Below are 16,867 nucleotides of genomic sequence, written 5' to 3' on the forward strand. Positions count from 1 at the left end.
GGGTTTTTTATTTTTTATTTTTATTTTGGTAATTCAAAACAGCGATAGCGTCGCTTAAACTTTTAAATAATGTCCCATATCAACTGTTCAGGCATTGATCTACTAGCTAAACCAATTTTATTGACAGTACCAAGAGCATAAAAACAATGACTAAAATAACCAAAACTAAACTATGCACTCGACATAATATTTATCGTTATATCATTTGTCATTTGGTTGGTCTGGCGTTACTTCCGTTCTTTTTAAATAGATAAGCATAGAACACATCGCAAGTAGACTTTGCTAAAATTGAAAAAGAATTCAGTTCTTAAGTCCCTAAATATTTTATAGAGTATTTTAAAGCCGCATATGGCAAAGTATAACATTTTTGAGAAGTATTTTCGGTTATTTTCCACAAGAGAAATCCTAAAGTAATTTATTTAAATAAAGACTACAATCGGTGTGCCAATTAAATTGAGTTAAAACAATCTTTATTGAGTTGTCTTAAACCGAAAACTAAAAACAAAAGTTAGGATTTGTGGTTAAAAGTTGGCATACAAATTTAAATTGAATAATATAAGACATTTTTTTGTAAATTAAAGAAAATTAAAATAAAAATAGAAAATATAAAAAAAATTGTTTAGATTAGAGTTCTAATATTCTTTATGTTAGTTTATCGATAGTAAACTGATGTACGAAAACACTACAAACAAAATTTAAGATTTGTGGTTTAAAGTAATTTAACACTTTTTTTTTGTAAATTAAACAAAATTAAAATAAAAATAGTTAAACATAGAAAATATAAAAAAAAAATTGTTTAGATTAGAGTTCTAATATTATTTATGTTAGTTTATCGATAGTAAACTGATGTACGAAAACAAGCAAAGCACACACTATGCTAACATCCTTCAATAATAATCAATAATCTTAAAACAAGGATTCCTTTAGTTGTTAAAATTTGCGAAAATAGAATAGCAAAGGATGAGTTAACAATCGGAGATTATTAATCGATAGGTTGCATACTTTTGAAATCTCTTGAGAACTACAAAGCTCTCTCAACAATCGATAGTTTTTCTGCTGATAACTTAAAACTGAACAGCAGGAAAACTATCGATTGCTGAGAGATGATGAAGGAAATAAGGTTAGAATGAGTGTAAGAAAGATCTTTTGCAGGGCAATCGATAGTCAACTCAGCCCAGTTGAAGTTGAAGACCAAAGAATATGGTTAAAGCAATAAACAAAAAGGAGGTGGGGGAATTAAACTCGCAAGCATTTGAATTTCCAGTTTTTCTTCTTGGCCGAATAATACAAAAAAGCGAAGAAAAAAAAGAGCTTACCTTTCGAAATGTTACCAATGTGGTTGGCGTGACTTCAAAAAAATTGGACACAGAAAGCAGAGGGCATAAAGCGAACGCAAACGCAATAAGAGAGAACATCATGAAATTCGAGGCATTCACGAAAAGAATAAAAAAACAACAACAACTTACCTGTCCCTACCAAACCCAGTCCCTCCCCCTCCCCCTCCCCACTGCTGTAAAGCAACTCCCACCACAATTACCAAAAAAAAAATCAAATAAAATAAAAGAAGTCAAGTAATCACAAAAAAAATTAAATCAAGCAAAATCAACAGCGGCTCAAGAGAGAGGCGAGAGGCAGCTTACACATGTATGTGTGTGTACGTGTGTGGTGCAATTGCTGCTCTAAATTTGTTCAGTGCGATCAAAAAGAGCTTAATGCCAAGCTTTAAGTACAACATATGCACAGCACACAACTTAAACTCGCACGCAATTGGAACGCACTGGAAACCACTCGAAAGAGAGAGAGAGAGAGCAACTGGAGTTGATTTGAGTTGAGTCTGAGCATCAACAATCAGCAGCAACGGCAGCGCCTCAGACTCTGTGCAGAGACGAGCGCGCACGCACACCGAGAGAGTGAGAGTGTGAGAGAGTGAGAGCAAGCAAAGAAGAATGAGAGAATGGCTTTGCATGGCAAACTGAAGCTGAGTTGAGTTCGAAAACCGTTTTTGAGCGCAACACGGGAAACAAGACGAAACGAAACGGCAACGGAACAACGAAAAGCAAGCAGCGACAGTCGACAACGGCGACAGCAGCGTGTGCTGGGCTATGCTCACTACAAAAGCCATTCCGCAGCGCACAGTCAAAGCGAGCTCAAATCTTTGTATATTTCTTCTTACCTACTGTTTTACGTATATATAACATCTACTATTTGATATATATATATATATATATACGCATCTATATAAATATATCCATATATATATCTTTGTGTGCTTCTTTGGTGACGGTTTGAGTTTGAGATACACAACAACAAAAACAACAACAACGATAACAAGAGCGGTGCTTTTTTTTTGGTTTTCAATTTTTTTTTTTGATTTGCATTTTTTTTGTTTTGTTGGTTTTTTAGTTGCGCGGTTTTTGGATTTTCATTTTGGGTTTTAGTTGCGCGTCTTTGGCTGCAGCGATTGCAACGCGACGCGCGCGTTTTACGCAGCAATAACAACAACAACAACTGCGTTTATATTTTACGTGTAAACAATAATCGACAAAAATTCCAACAAAACACAATTCAAATACAAATACAAAAAAAAAAAGAAAGAAATACAAATACAAATACAAAATTCAAATACAAATAATTCAAAAGACAAAAATAAATAAAGCGAATAAAGAAAAGAAAAAATAAAAATAAAACGGCGCGCAGCAGCCCTGCAACTGAAGAAGAAACAACAACAAGAGAAGAAGAAAAAAAACCCTCAGCGAGAGAACCTGTTCTGTTCCTGTATGCGTGAGTGTGTGTGTGTGTATGAGTGTGTGCGCGTCGCTGCTTATGCAAATTCGTGAACAACAACAACAGCAACAACAATACTCACACACCTGGCAGCTGATTTGCAGCAGCCAAAGCACACAATGAAAGTTCAGCTTCAGCTGCTGTGACACGAACAACAACAACAACAACAACAAGAGCGAGCGAGACCAACGCAGAGGATTTCGTTATTGTCGTAAGTCATATGTACATTCCTTTTACACTGTTTCTTCTATTACGAGTTCTTCAAATGTCGCAAGTGGGTGCTTAAAGGGGAAAGAGGAGTGCAGTTGTATGCTGATAAGCCTCTCTAAACACAGATTAGCACGGTTGTTGTGCAATGCCAAATTCCAATTGGAATCGCACGATCAACTAGAAAGCTTTGCCACAACCATCTTTACTTTTTACTCAGATCTCTTTTTTGTGTTGTGTTTGTAATACTCATTTCAACATCTGCAGCCAAAGATGGTTCTCATATGTTCGCTCTTCCCTCCCCACTCCGCTCTTTATTCTCTACCCAACGGAAATGGTCAATTGAAGCTGCACAGAGACAACGCAACGCATTGTTCTCTGTCTGTCTACCGGGAAACGCAAACGTTTTGTGTTTGTCTGTTGTCCCGTTTCTCTCCCGATTGAGCTTCGGCTTCGGCTTTGGCTTCGGACAGCAGCTTCAGCTGTGACTTCGGTTTTGAGTTCGGCTTCCCGTACTGTCTGATTATGTGCACGCAACTTGCGGTTTTTTTTTTGTGTTATTTTCACCGGGTAAGAGAGGGAGACAGGGAGAGAGATGGAGAGTGAGGGAAGGGGCGGAGGGCGGTTTGATGAGTAGACGCTAACACAGCAATTAGTCAGTGCATTAGCATCCGCCGCTTTGAGACGTCAGCAGAAAGACAGAGACTCCCACTCAAGGGTGACCAAATATACATATTTTTGCCTTTTGCTGTTGCTAATTGAAAACATATTTGCGGACCCAGTACAACAACAAATACAAACTTGTTGATGACTTATGTTCGGATTTATAAAAGTCAGGTTTGTTTGTATAAAGAAAACGTTGATTTAAGTTGAGTTTAAGTTTACTGCTTTATAAAAGCTCTATGGAAAACGGGAATTCAAGTTTAGATTTGATATTACAGATAATAAAAATAAAGCAAATAAATTTGAATTATTAAATTATTGGTTTTAAGTTATATTTTGTTTTTAATCACTAATTTATATTGGTGATAAACTTCAAGTTTGCATTGAAAAGTAAGAGGTGGAATAACTTTTAAAGTTTAATGCACTGATTAATAGTCTGATATTCACTTTATTATATTGTTTTGTTTGTCAAGTTAATCTTTAAATTAAATTTGTGTGATGACAGTTTTTGTTGCTTTTTATGCTAATTATGTATTGCGGATTTTTGATTTAGATGTACAACATTTAAAAGTTGTGATAATTCTTTCAAAGTTTGATACTCACTTTATTATATAGTTTTATTTGCCAAATTTCGCATTAAATTACATTTGTTTAATGGAAGTGTGAAGACAAAGGGCAATAAATACGTTTTTATGCCAATTATTCAATGCAAACATGAAAAATGTTTATTTAAGCATCACATTTTCTAATAACTTCGAATGTATTATTAATTAAAATTTTTTAAATGCAAATCAAAAATATATTCCTTAATAAATATGTAATTTACATAAAAAATTGAAATTCAAAAATTTTACATTAATAATTCTTTCACAAACAATAAGAAATTTCAATGCATAAAAAATCACTTTTCATATTCGCATTTTAATTTAATTTAAAAACATAATTTATTATTATAAACAATCAAAATAAATTGACCAATCGGTATTCTAAGGTACTCTTGTGACTACCCTCGTTGGCTATAATTGAAGTTGGTGCCAGCTGCCAGCGCAGCAGAGTCATAGAAGGTAGCTGAACAAAGCGAGAATGGTAGAGACCGACTGATGAGTGTGAGATAGAGTAAAAGAGTGAGCGATGGAGTGGCAGAGGGAGAGGAAGAGGGAGAGGAGAAAAGGTAGCTCAGGTATGTAGGTAGGTAGAGGGAGGAGGAACTTCCGGTTTGGCTGGCGACTTTTGGACAGCTGCTTACCAACAACAGCAAACAATGCAATTGTCAAATGCAATTAAGCAAATTCATTTGTTTCAACGTTTTGTGACGTCACAAGCAAAATGAATAACTGACTGAGTGACTGAGTGACTGAATGCATAACTCACTGAATGAATGACTCGAGTCTATTCGTATTCATGTTAAGGTTAAACGTGTAAAGTTGTACACATTCTAATTGCATTACGAGAAAACCCAACAACAACTGATGAAAATCAAGTTTAAGAGACTTCAGACATTATTAAAAAAGCATGACTAACCGCTACCCTGTAAATGCGAAAGCACTTAAAATGGACATGTTCTTAATTAGTTTGAGATTGCTCATCACATGCAGAGCAAATTAAATGTAAAGCTGGCGAAGAATGTCATGTATTAGACTTTAAAATACCCTGTAAATTGATGGAATCTATCTTCTGATTATGATAATTCAAATGTTGTTGTCATTGTTTAGAAGCTTCTCTTCAAATGTGTCAAATATATCATATTTAACGTAATCGTAGATACCTCTTATATGTAAAGTAAATTCTGGGAATATGAAGTTATTCCCAAGTTTCACATTAGCATATTTTGTATTATGGCTTAGGAACTGGAAACTGGATAAATGTAGCAATTAAAATGCAATTACAAAAGTGAGAGGAACTAGTAGATAATCTATAAAATAAGCATATACACTTATCATGATTTAAGAAGCAGTAATGCGTCAATAACGACATCTAAAATTTATTATTTTGCTTACAATTTTTACATATTTTATATTGTTTAAATAGGAAATATGAAATAAATTTTTGCACTTTTTTAAAGCCCATTTAATTGTAAAGTATCTTTCAATTATCATTTATAATTAGAGGACCATACTTTGTAGTAGACAACTATATTCTAGAGAAACCCCATTAACAGTGCATCGTTTGCATACCCTGTAAATTGTCGATAGAGAGTAGTTATACTGCACTTGCATACCTCGTTTAATGGTCACTTAGCTTAAACTTATTTTCCACCTAACTTCCACATTGAATTTAGTATCTAAAATTTGTTTGAAGAAACGAATGTGATCAACTGTGAGATACCTACTACCCATTTTGAATGAAAGCAAAACAGAAAGCAGAAATACTAAAAATATACCAACGTTTTTTTTGGTATAGTACTACATTCAAATTATACGATAGAAAGCAAAACAGTGCGGCATAAAGTTTAAAATATACTTAATTAATATATCACACTAAGAATATACCAAGGGCTATATTTGGTATATTGATAATGTACCAAAATATACCATAGAGTGCAAAATATACCAGATTTTTAGATAGGGAAACCAAGATTCGTAGTACGTAAGAAGAATATATATACTTTATAGAGTCTGACTGCTACATTAATTGCCTAGCGGCACAAACTTATAATACCCTTCTACCCTATGTGTAACGGGTATAACGATTTGTGTATTTTGAATTGTTGCTACCCATTTGACTGTCAATTAATGGGTATCATTTGCAAAATAAACAAGTAACTAAGCTACAGTCGAGTGTACTCGACTGTGAGATACCCGCTACCCATTTTGAGTAAAAGCAATATATTTTCTGGTATTATTCTCAAAATATACCAAATGCACTGCAAAAATACTAAAAAATATACTAAATGGCATATGTGGAATTTATTTCATAACTTCCACAATTTGTATCTGATCGCAACCAAATTTTCAGGAATCTTAAATACTACAGTTATTATTGTATATACCAAAATTCAATTCTAGCTTTAAAATTACGCTTGTTATTCGATTTTTTTTATTCGCGGGGGCGGAAGTGGGCGTGGCAAAAATTTGAAACAAATGCTGTCGAAAAAAAATTATAGCTCTATCTCTTATAGTCTCTGAGATCCAGTGTTTCATACGGACAGACGGACATGGCTAGATCGTCTCGGCTGTTGACGCTGATCAAGAATATTTATATATATATATATATATATAGGGTCGGAGATGCCTCGTTCTACCTGTTACATACATTTCCTGTCGGCACAAAGTTATAATACCCTTCTACCCTATGGGTAGCGGGTATAAAAACGAAACAGACACGTAAAAGGCATTTAATACGTTTGCTCGGTGCACTTTTGGCGACCTTTGCAACGCGACACCTGCACATCGCACATCTGCCCCACAACACTTCTCTGCCCCTCGTCGTTGTCGTCGTCTCCTCATCCAACACCTCCACAATTTATGCATATAAATTGCAATTTTCGCACATAACATTTGCTGAAACGAAAACGACGACGACGACGACGACGACGGCTGCTGTCCATGGCCTTGGCAATGAAAAGCTTAGCAATGAGTGCAACTATGGGGAGGACAGCAGCAGAAGTGGGGGGGGAGGGGGGGCGGTGGTTGCTGTCGTGGTCATTGTTTGCCTGTTGTGGCAGCTGCAGTTGTTGTTGTTGTTAATGTTGTTGTGGTTGTTGATGTTGTTGTTGTTGCGGTTAATTGTTGTGGCTGCAGTTTTATTGCCTTGTTGTGGCCAGCGAAGCGTGTGGCGAAAATCTAAGCGAAAACAAAAAAGTAAAACAACAACTAAAACAGGAAAACGCTGGATAAGCAGCAACAACAAAATGGAACAGGAGAGGGTCTTTTTTTTTGGGTGGGTTATCAACTAGGGGTCAACTATGAGTATTCATGTCGGGTATTCATGTCACTCACACGTCAAATTGTGCAAGGAAAGAACTTTGGGGAGAAACGTTGCCAGGAAATCATTATCTTTAAGTTTATTCTCAATTACGTTCTAAACTCTAGAACAAATATCTTAATTACTTCAGTTTGAAATCCAATTCTAAGAATTAATTTTAATCAACGTTAAAACGTTTAACTTTCTCTCTGACTTTAAAATGTAGTTCCAAGAATTTTTTTTAAGAAACCTAAAATTCTTTTATAATGTAATTATTCTCATGGTGACTTTTATTTTAATTTGCAGCTAATCTGCTTTGCTAATTATTCTTAATACTAGTTAAAACTGAGATAAATTAAATTTAAGTTAAGTAAAACAAGGGTTCATCATCAGAGAAAGCTAAAAGTTGAAGAGCAGTTTTCGACTATCTCCAAAAGTTATTCGGCTTAGTTAACATTTTAAAATGGAGTTACAAATCTTGAATTTGAGTTAACATTGTAAAGCTTACAAAACATCTTCATGAAGTATAAAGACTATAGTAAAATGTACTCATAAAAGTAAAAATGTTGAATCAAGATTATATCTTATATCAACATTTTTGTAATGATCGAAAAAGTCTCAAATCAAGAACTATTTAGGTTACAACTCTTACAATTTTATTATATAAAGTTTTCTTCGAGAATCTCGATCTTTAATCTTAATAACTGTCTAAAAATAATATAGGAGTGTTTAAAACTTATTTGACATTCCAAACGACACTCGAAAAGCTGAGCTTAAAATAGCAAAAATCAACATAAAGTCGACGAGTAGTTGGCAAATAGAAATAATTGATTGAAAGCAAATATAAATATTTGATTGATTATAATGAAATGTCAGGAGACTAATTGCATTCTAATGTAGCTAGTGAAGCTGAAGCTGACTCTGACTCTGAATGCAACACAATTGTGATGTGTACAAATGTGGCGCTTGGGTCAAACGTGCAACAGGCAGCAACAGATCGGTGTGGCATCGAGAGTGCATTCAACTTGCCTCGCTTGAGTTGCGCTTTACTCGATGCTTGGATTCGGTTCGGTTCGGTTCGGTTCAGTGTGTGTGTTTTAGGTTCGAGCCAGCGAGTGGCATTTGGCAAGTGGAGCAAATGGCAATTGGATATTTAAATGGGTGGCGCATCAATTTCTCAGTGCAGCTCGCATTGACTTTAATTGAAATTGAAGCTGTCTGCAGATTCTATTAGTTGATTTATGTTTGCCTTGTACTGTTCTTCTTCGACTGCTGCTGCTGCTGCTCAATCTCACACATCCAACAAGAGAAAAGAAAAGAAGAAAGAGAGAATAATAATGCCCCCAACCGAGCCGCGTCGTAGTCATGTCTCCAGTCTCCAGTCGCGTGTTTGACTTTTGATAGCGTCGGAGAGCACAAACAACGCACTCGAAACGAAATTTACATTTTTCGGCCGACTTCAATCAGTTGCCCGACACGTTTTCCAATCAAGCAAATGTAGTGTGCTGCCCCCGAAAGATACGCAAACGATAGGCAGATACATAGACTTAGATAACTACACTCGACGAACAACTCAAGGCAATTCTCCAGTTCGCAAATTGATGACATTAAAACAAAGTGTTGTGAGTGTTGTGAAAACGTGTACAAAATCAAAAATTACTTACTACATCTATTTTTCAAGAAGTCTACACTACTCTCCAAAGTCTCCACATTGAATTCTGTTTGTTTAATGTATTTTTAAATGCTGAAATCATTAAATAACAGTTTTACAAAAGTCTACACTACTCTCCAAAGTCTCCAAACGGAAGCTTATTTGTTTAATGTAAATTTATACGCTAAAATCATAAAATAACAGCGTCACAGAAGGCTAATCAGCAACTCTCCAAAGTCTCCACAAACTAAATTTATGTTTACTATACTTATTATCATTGTTGAAAGTGATAAACTAGTTGGGAGTTCTTTTTAAAGCAACATAAGGAAGTCTCCACAAGTCTTCACACTGCAAAACTAAGTTTTTCTTGATTAATTGTAACATCATATTTTGATCTTATCATTGCAGTTGTCATTTGGATATGCATCGCTTGAACAACAACAAACGAAAGACAAAGAAACGCGCAATAATTTAACGCCAATCAATACAATACAACGTTTTACAACACTACCATTGTCACAGTTTAATACTCGCCTCAACTATTGAATCCTAAACTCCTGAAGCCTTTAACCGCTGTTACTTCAACTGTGCCAAGATGTATAAGCTATTGGGTAGCCTGAAGAGCTACCTAAAGTGGCAGGACATACAAACGGATAATGCCGTCTTTCGTCTCCACAATTCCTTTACCACCGTACTGCTCCTAACTTGCAGTCTGATCATTACGGCCACCCAATATGTTGGTCAGCCGATCAGCTGCATTGTGAATGGCATTCCGCCACATGTGGTCAACACATTCTGTTGGATTCACAGCACTTTCACCATGCCCGATGCGTTCAATCGACAGGTAAGTCTCCACAACTCTACAATGCTTGAAAACGAAGTATATAAATACGCATTGCAAATCTCAAAATGTACATTTAACTTTACAAAATGTAGAATATATGAATATTCGAATTCTACAAAGTCTCCAAAGGTAATTGAGAGGTACTAGGTACTAGAATTTGTAAACTTATGCAAATCTTAATTTAAATTAGGCTTTAAAGGCAACTCTCCACAAGTCTCCACCAGTCTACACTTTGTTTTAGTATTCATTGTATGCAGTTTAGTGGAAAATGTATTCGTAATATGCAAAAAAAAAGGTATTTTTAATACATTTAAATATACACACATAAGTCTACACAAGTCTCCACTTTGATTTAGTGCGTATTATATGCAGTTTAGTGGAAAATATGTTCGTAATATGCTTAAAAAATATATTTTTAATATAATTAAATATATCATACATAAGTCTACACAAGTCTCCGCATACATTGTATTGCTTAACACACTTGGTAAAATTTGAAATCGTGTTCCATTCCATTTGCGGCAGACTTGACATGCTGTAATGGCAATCTACACAAGTCTCCACTTACAAGTACACGAGAGAAGAAAGCGCCCCGAAGTGTAATTACAATCATACAAAGTCTACACATGTTTACAGTGCTGCGAAAGACATGCTAAAGAGACCTCCAGCAGCCGTAGGCATTTTATGCCTCGCTTCGTTTGCTGCCCGATAACTCTTTTCCCCCAGTGGAGAATAAAGAGTGAAGAATGGAGAATGGAGAATGCTGTCTGTCATGTCAGGCACTCACGTAGTCTGATCACGTACATTGTCGTCGTCGTCGTCGTCATTTGTATGATATGTAATACATGGCTTTATAAATCGTATACGCAACAGACAATACATAAATATGTGCATATTTATGCTGCGGCTATAAAGCAATTATAAACTGGGCGTTGTTGGACGCTGTCGGTTGCTCGGATCCCGATTTAAATTGCGCTCCTCATGTGACCCAAAACGCAAACGCAAAAATTAAAACCAAAAAACCTAAAAAAAAAAAAAAAACAAAGACAGCCAAGAAAAGGAATCAAAGGAGAATTGCAGAGAAGCTGAAAAACGATTAACAACGACACACGAACAAAAATTGAATACCCCGCGGGAGCGCAGACGCGACAGCCACAACAACGACAACGAGAACGATCCCAATCCCAATCCCCTCAAGTCCTCGATTCCCGGTCCCGGTCCCGGACTTGTCTCATATTTCAACAGGGGCAGGAAGTGGATGTGGACATCGAGACGATGAAACCTTGCCAATTTCGTGGAACCTTCACAAGACACTTGGCATATCCTTATATAGAGTACGCCAGCTACAACAATGCATTTGTCATAAGAGGACGCAAAATAATGAAATGAAAGCCATTAAGAGAAAAAAGCGTTCCTTTTTGTATTAAATAATTCGAACAGTGCTTGATATTATACTTACATACAGTACAGCAGCAAAAAAGACTAAACCAAATTGTTCATTAGTTTCTCATTAGACTTTTCATTAGTTCTAATTCTAGTTACTATCAAATAGACTGCAATAATTTCTTTACTGACACTTTCAATAAAGTTGCATAACATAATAAGAGACTAGTTTCAAGCGATACATTCTCATTAGACTTTTCATTATTTGTCATAAGAGGACGCAAAATAATGAAATGAAAGCCATCAAGAGAAAAAAGCGTTCTTTTGTATATTAAATAATTCCAACAACGCTCAATATTAAACGTAACAGCAGCAAAAAAGACTAAACCAAATTGTTCATTAGTTTCTCATTAGACTTTTCATTAGTTCTAATTCTAGTTACTATCAAATAGACTGCCTGGTATATAATAGATGTAATATGCATTTATTTCTTTACTGACACTTTCAATAAATTTGCATAACATAATAAGAGACTATTTTCAAGCGATACATTCTCATTAGACTTTTCATTATTTGTCATAAGAGGACGCAGAATAATGAAATGAAAGCCATCAAGAGAAAAAACTACTTAATTCATTTTTTTATTTTTAATAATTCGAACAAAACTTGATATTATGCGTAAAACTACAAGAAATTGCTCACTAGTTTTTCATCAGACTTTTCATTAGTTTTTAATAGCAAGTAGACTGCCTGATAAATAATAGATGTAATATGCCACAAATTCTTTACTGACAATTTCAATAAATTTGCACAACATAACAAGAGATTATTTTCAAGCGATAGGAAAAATTCTCATTAGACTTAAATGCATATTAAAATAAGCTTTAAGAAGGTAGTAATTGCTACTAAAGGAGATTGAAAAAAACTGACGATTTCAATCTTTAGTAGCAATTACTACCTGCTTAAAGCTTATTTTAATATGCATTGATTTATTAAACATACCTTTCACTAAATTGGCACCAAATTTTAAGAGATTATTTTCAATCGATACCAAATTCTTATTCGATTTTTCATCTGTTTTTTCCATCTCATTTAATAGCAGTTTGTTATAAGCTTGAAAAAGTAAAATATCTTACAAAAAAATACTTTTCAAAAGAAAATAAAACTCAATTGTTGTGTTCTAGATTTCATATCAAAATAATGAAATGACACCGCTTATACATTATTGTTATCAGTTGTATTTCTGTTCTCATTACTGCTTTCATTGCTGCTTCAAAACATTGAATAGCTTAACAAGCTCTATTGATGCGGTTTCTTTATGCGAAATACACAAAAAAAAAGCACACTCTCTCAATTGCAAAAAAAAAATAAAGTCTATAAATAAATGTAGGCTCCATTTAATTGAATTATACTCATTTAATTTGATTGCAGGTTGGTCGCGAAGTGGCGCATCCCGGCGTTGCCAACGATTTCAATGACAAGGATGCCAGAAAATATTACACCTACTATCAATGGGTGTGCTTTGTGCTCTTCTTTCAGGTGAGTCTCCATCTCTCTCTCTCTTTCTCTCTTTCAATTTTCTCATTGATCTTTTGCACTAATTGGAATGTCCAAATCAATTGAATGCCAATCAGCTGAAGCATTGATCATAAATGAGGCCTAGAATCTTGGCAAAGCGAAGGGATCACGATTGTTTTTTTTTTCTCGCTTTTTTTTGTTGTGCTCGTGGTCTCAATTGACACGCAGCTGCTCAGACACATATATATACTATATACATATATATATTTATAGTCTCTCACACACTCTTGAGCTTTACTTCAATGAGGCTTAATTGAATGCGATGCGTGTTATGTCCACAGCATAGTGAAGCGGGGGCAGCTTTGCTCGCGGTGGGGCGGTGGGGGGGAGGGCAAGAGTGAGGGGTCATTGTATTGGCAAGCATGCTCAATCAAGCATGATTGCGCGCCTGTTGCGCAACGCTCAAGTCAAAGCCAAAACAGCAACAGCTGCTAAACACTAAAACAACAACTAACTAGAGTGACAACAATTTGTTCACATCTTGTGAAATACCAAAAAAAAAAACGTAGATTCATATGTTTAATGACTTGCTAAAAAGCAGCAACAACAACAAGAACAGGTGAAGACGCATGTCAGCTTTAAACATTAAGCGACAGTCGTGAGTGGCGCTTCAAGCAGCTTTAAAGCTGCCTTAAAGCTCTCGATTAATGACAGCTGCTGCTGGCCACTTGAAAATGTCGCAACAAAGTTCACTTAGAAGGCAGTAGTTGCTCGTTTCAGCGGTGTAAAGTGACTTTGAAGAGCAATAATAGCTTAAAAGCTTTCCATAAATCGTAAATGTCGCTTCAAGCAGCTTTAAAACTGACTAAAAGCTCTCGATTAATGACAGCTGTTGAAAGACAAGTTCACTTAGAAGTAGTTGCTGTTTCAAAGCAGTAAAGCGACTTTAATGAGCTTTCGATAAAGTTCGTTCAACATTTAATATAAAATAAGTTTGTTGGAAAATTCGAGCTTAAAATTTTAATCATTTAAAGGAGTTAATCAAGAAAGGAGTGAATATATTTAAAATTTAAGTAATCGAACATCAATTGTAGAAAAGCTTTAAGTTAATATGAAAACTATAATTTAAACCGACAGAAATAAAAACTCAAAGCTTTGAATAATGTAAAGACCTCAAATGAAACCGACAGAACCTTTTGCGGTTTAAAGCTCCTTAAAATCAAGTAGTATTTAAAACAAAAGCTTTAAACGATAATTTCTTAAATCGAACGCTTTAAAGGCTTATTAAATTGACGATCATCCAATACAAAAGCTTAATTAAACATCAACTCTAACGCAAAACTCCTTAAAACGGAACAGCTTTCAACGCAAAAGCTCTTAGCTGTAAGCACCTTAAAATTTGATTTTTTAATTCGAAATTCTCTGCTTTCGTCTCGTAGGCCATGGCCTGTTACACGCCCAAGTTTCTGTGGAACAAATTCGAGGGCGGTTTGATGCGTATGATCGTCATGGGATTGAACATAACGATCTGTACGCGTGAGGAGAAGGAGGCCAAACGCGATGCGCTGCTCGACTATCTGATCAAGCACGTCAAGGTAAGTGCCTTAAATCTAGACTGAAATTTTAATTCCTAATCGAGTTTCTTTCTCTTTCGCAGCGTCATAAACTGTACGCCATTCGCTATTGGGCATGTGAGGTGCTCTGCTGTGTGAATATTGTGGTGCAAATGTATCTGATGAATCGCTTCTTCGACGGCGAATTCATCTCGTATGGCACCAACATTATGGGCCTCTCAGATGTGCCGCAGGAGCAGCGTGTGGATCCCATGGTCTATGTCTTTCCACGTGTCACCAAGTGCATATTCCACAAGTATGGTGCTGGTGGCTCCCTTCAGACGCACGACTCTCTCTGTATTCTGCCGCTGAACATTGTGAACGAGAAGACGTATGTGTTCATTTGGTTCTGGTATTGGATCCTGCTCGTCCTGCTTATTGGACTGATGGCTTTCCGGTTAGTAATCGAATTGGGTGAATGGGGGTTAAATTAGTAAATCACAAATTACTTCCTACATCTGTTTTACAAAAAGTCTACACTACTCTCCAAAGTCTCCACATGAAATTCCATTTGTTTAAGGAATATTTATATGATAAAATCATAAAACAACAGTTTGACAAAAAGTCTACACTACTCTCCAAAGTCTCCACATCAAATTCCATTTGTTTAATGAATATTTATATGATAAAATCATAAAACAACAGTTTTACAAAAAGTCTACACTACGCTCCAAAGTCTCCACATGGAATTATATTTGTTTAATGAATATTTATATGATAAAATCATAAAACAACAGTTTTACATAAAGTCTACACTACTCTCCAAAGTCTCCACATGAAATTATATTTGTTTAATGAATATTTATATGATAAAATCATAAAATAACACTGAGACCAAAGGCTAATCAGCAACTCTTCAAAGTCTCCACAAACTAAATTTATGTTAACTATACTTATTATCTTTGTTGAAAGCATTCGAATGCTAATTGAAAGCTCCTTTGAAAACAACATAACGAAGTCTACACAAGTCTCCACACTATGTCATAGAAAACCAAGTAGTAACTAAAACTTTCTCTAAGTGTATACACACAAGTTCCTTTTTACTGATCAGTTAAAGCTGGGATAACTTTAAGTACTTCAAACAGAAATTGAAGAAGAAAATTCTTGCGACTTTATAATTAAAACTTCCTTTTTCTACAATTCTACACTCGACAGTGCCTGCATCATCTTTATGCCCAAGTTCCGGCCACGTCTGTTGAACGCCCGCAATCGCATGATCCCGATGGAGATCTGTCGCTCGCTGTCCCGCAAACTGGACATTGGAGACTGGTGGCTCATCTATATGCTTGGTCGTAATCTGGATCCCGTGATCTACAAGGATGTGATGAGCGAGTTTGCCAAACAGGTGGAACCCTCGAAGCACGATCGCACCAAGTAATCGAAGCGAATCAGCAACGAAAAAAGAAAAGAATACAAAAAAAGAAAGAAAGAATGGGAGAGAGAGAGCGAGAGAGAGGAGTGGGAAATATGCCTTTTTCCCCGCGTCGGATTATATTCATAATTATTATTATTATTATTTAGCACAAATCATGACAATTAGTTGAAAACCAAGCAAACTTTAATTTCCCTAAATTCTTAATCAATGATCACAACTCGAATCAACCGCAAATTCGGTATCATTTTCAACAACAACAACAACAACAATTGATTTCCCTTGAATGAAAAACGAATTCAAATTATATATTTTTTTTTTCTTATTTTTAAAAAATTAATTTAATAATTAGCATGTATTTTGATTAGGCATTAACAAACATGAATGAATGAAAAGACAATCGATAATAACTATCAGAAGAACGGCCCAAGAAATTCTAAACACTATATATATATCTGATTCATATGAAATTAAGCGCAACTTGCAAACTGCCAGCAATAAAATCCAGCAAATGACAACAAAATACGCTTTGAATAATAACAAAACTTGACATAATATTTGAAACACATAAATATATTGCTTTTGAGTCTTTCATAATAGTTGGCTAACAACCAGCAACAACGATAATGCTACTATAATTAACAATTAACATAAAGAAGCGTATTTGCTGGCAAACATTTTTCATTTTTGGAGCTGAGAGAATTAAATGTTAAGTTTATTGTGTAGTTTTAGGTGACAATTGCAAGTTTTTTTTTATAAAAGTGAAATACGTATGAAATAAACTATAAAAAAAAAACTCATATACATATATATATTAATAAATATATATATAAAACTGGCGAAAATATAATGTCTTTTATTTGTAATGCTTAACCGTCAAAGTTGGAAATTTAAATTTAAATGCTTTCGTTTACTCGTTAAGTTCGGCT

At 35.1% G+C, this 16,867-nt stretch overlaps 1 protein-coding gene across 3 annotated transcripts; it reads left to right on the forward strand.

Moving 5' to 3' along the window:
• The first annotated feature begins 2,053 nt into the window (after positions 1-2,053).
• Positions 2,054-16,323, forward strand: LOC132795742 (innexin inx1). 3 transcript variants are annotated; one of them, XM_060806617.1, is made up of 7 exons: positions 2,054-2,157; positions 2,404-2,995; positions 9,617-10,052; positions 12,867-12,974; positions 14,393-14,548; positions 14,611-14,963; positions 15,722-16,323. In XM_060806617.1, the coding sequence occupies exons 3-7, from the start codon at positions 9,804-9,806 to the stop codon at positions 15,942-15,944; spliced, it is 1,089 nt and encodes a 362-aa protein (XP_060662600.1). In that variant the 5' UTR covers positions 2,054-2,157; positions 2,404-2,995; positions 9,617-9,803; the 3' UTR covers positions 15,945-16,323. The 3 variants fall into 3 exon arrangements, with proteins under 3 accessions (XP_060662600.1, XP_060662602.1, XP_060662601.1); XM_060806619.1 differs by having other exon boundaries at positions 2,071-2,157; positions 2,641-2,995; XM_060806618.1 differs by having other exon boundaries at positions 2,075-2,157; positions 2,592-2,995.
• The last annotated feature ends 544 nt before the right edge of the window (positions 16,324-16,867 follow it).

The sequence above is a fragment of the Drosophila nasuta genome, chromosome X, assembly GCF_023558535.2.
Source record: "Drosophila nasuta strain 15112-1781.00 chromosome X, ASM2355853v1, whole genome shotgun sequence".
NCBI lineage: Eukaryota > Metazoa > Arthropoda > Insecta > Diptera > Drosophilidae > Drosophila > Drosophila nasuta.

Bases quoted from the DNA above. Each gene is read 5' to 3' on its own strand.
- LOC132795742 (XM_060806617.1), top strand. From the start codon at position 9,804: ATGTATAAGCTATTGGGTAGCCTGAAGAGCTACCTAAAGTGGCAGGAC. The intron at 12,975-14,392 runs GTGAGTCTCCAT...TTCGTCTCGTAG, and splicing joins GCTTTGTGCTCTTCTTTCAG to GCCATGGCCTGTTACACGCC. The intron at 14,964-15,721 runs GTTAGTAATCGA...TACACTCGACAG, and splicing joins ATTGGACTGATGGCTTTCCG to TGCCTGCATCATCTTTATGC.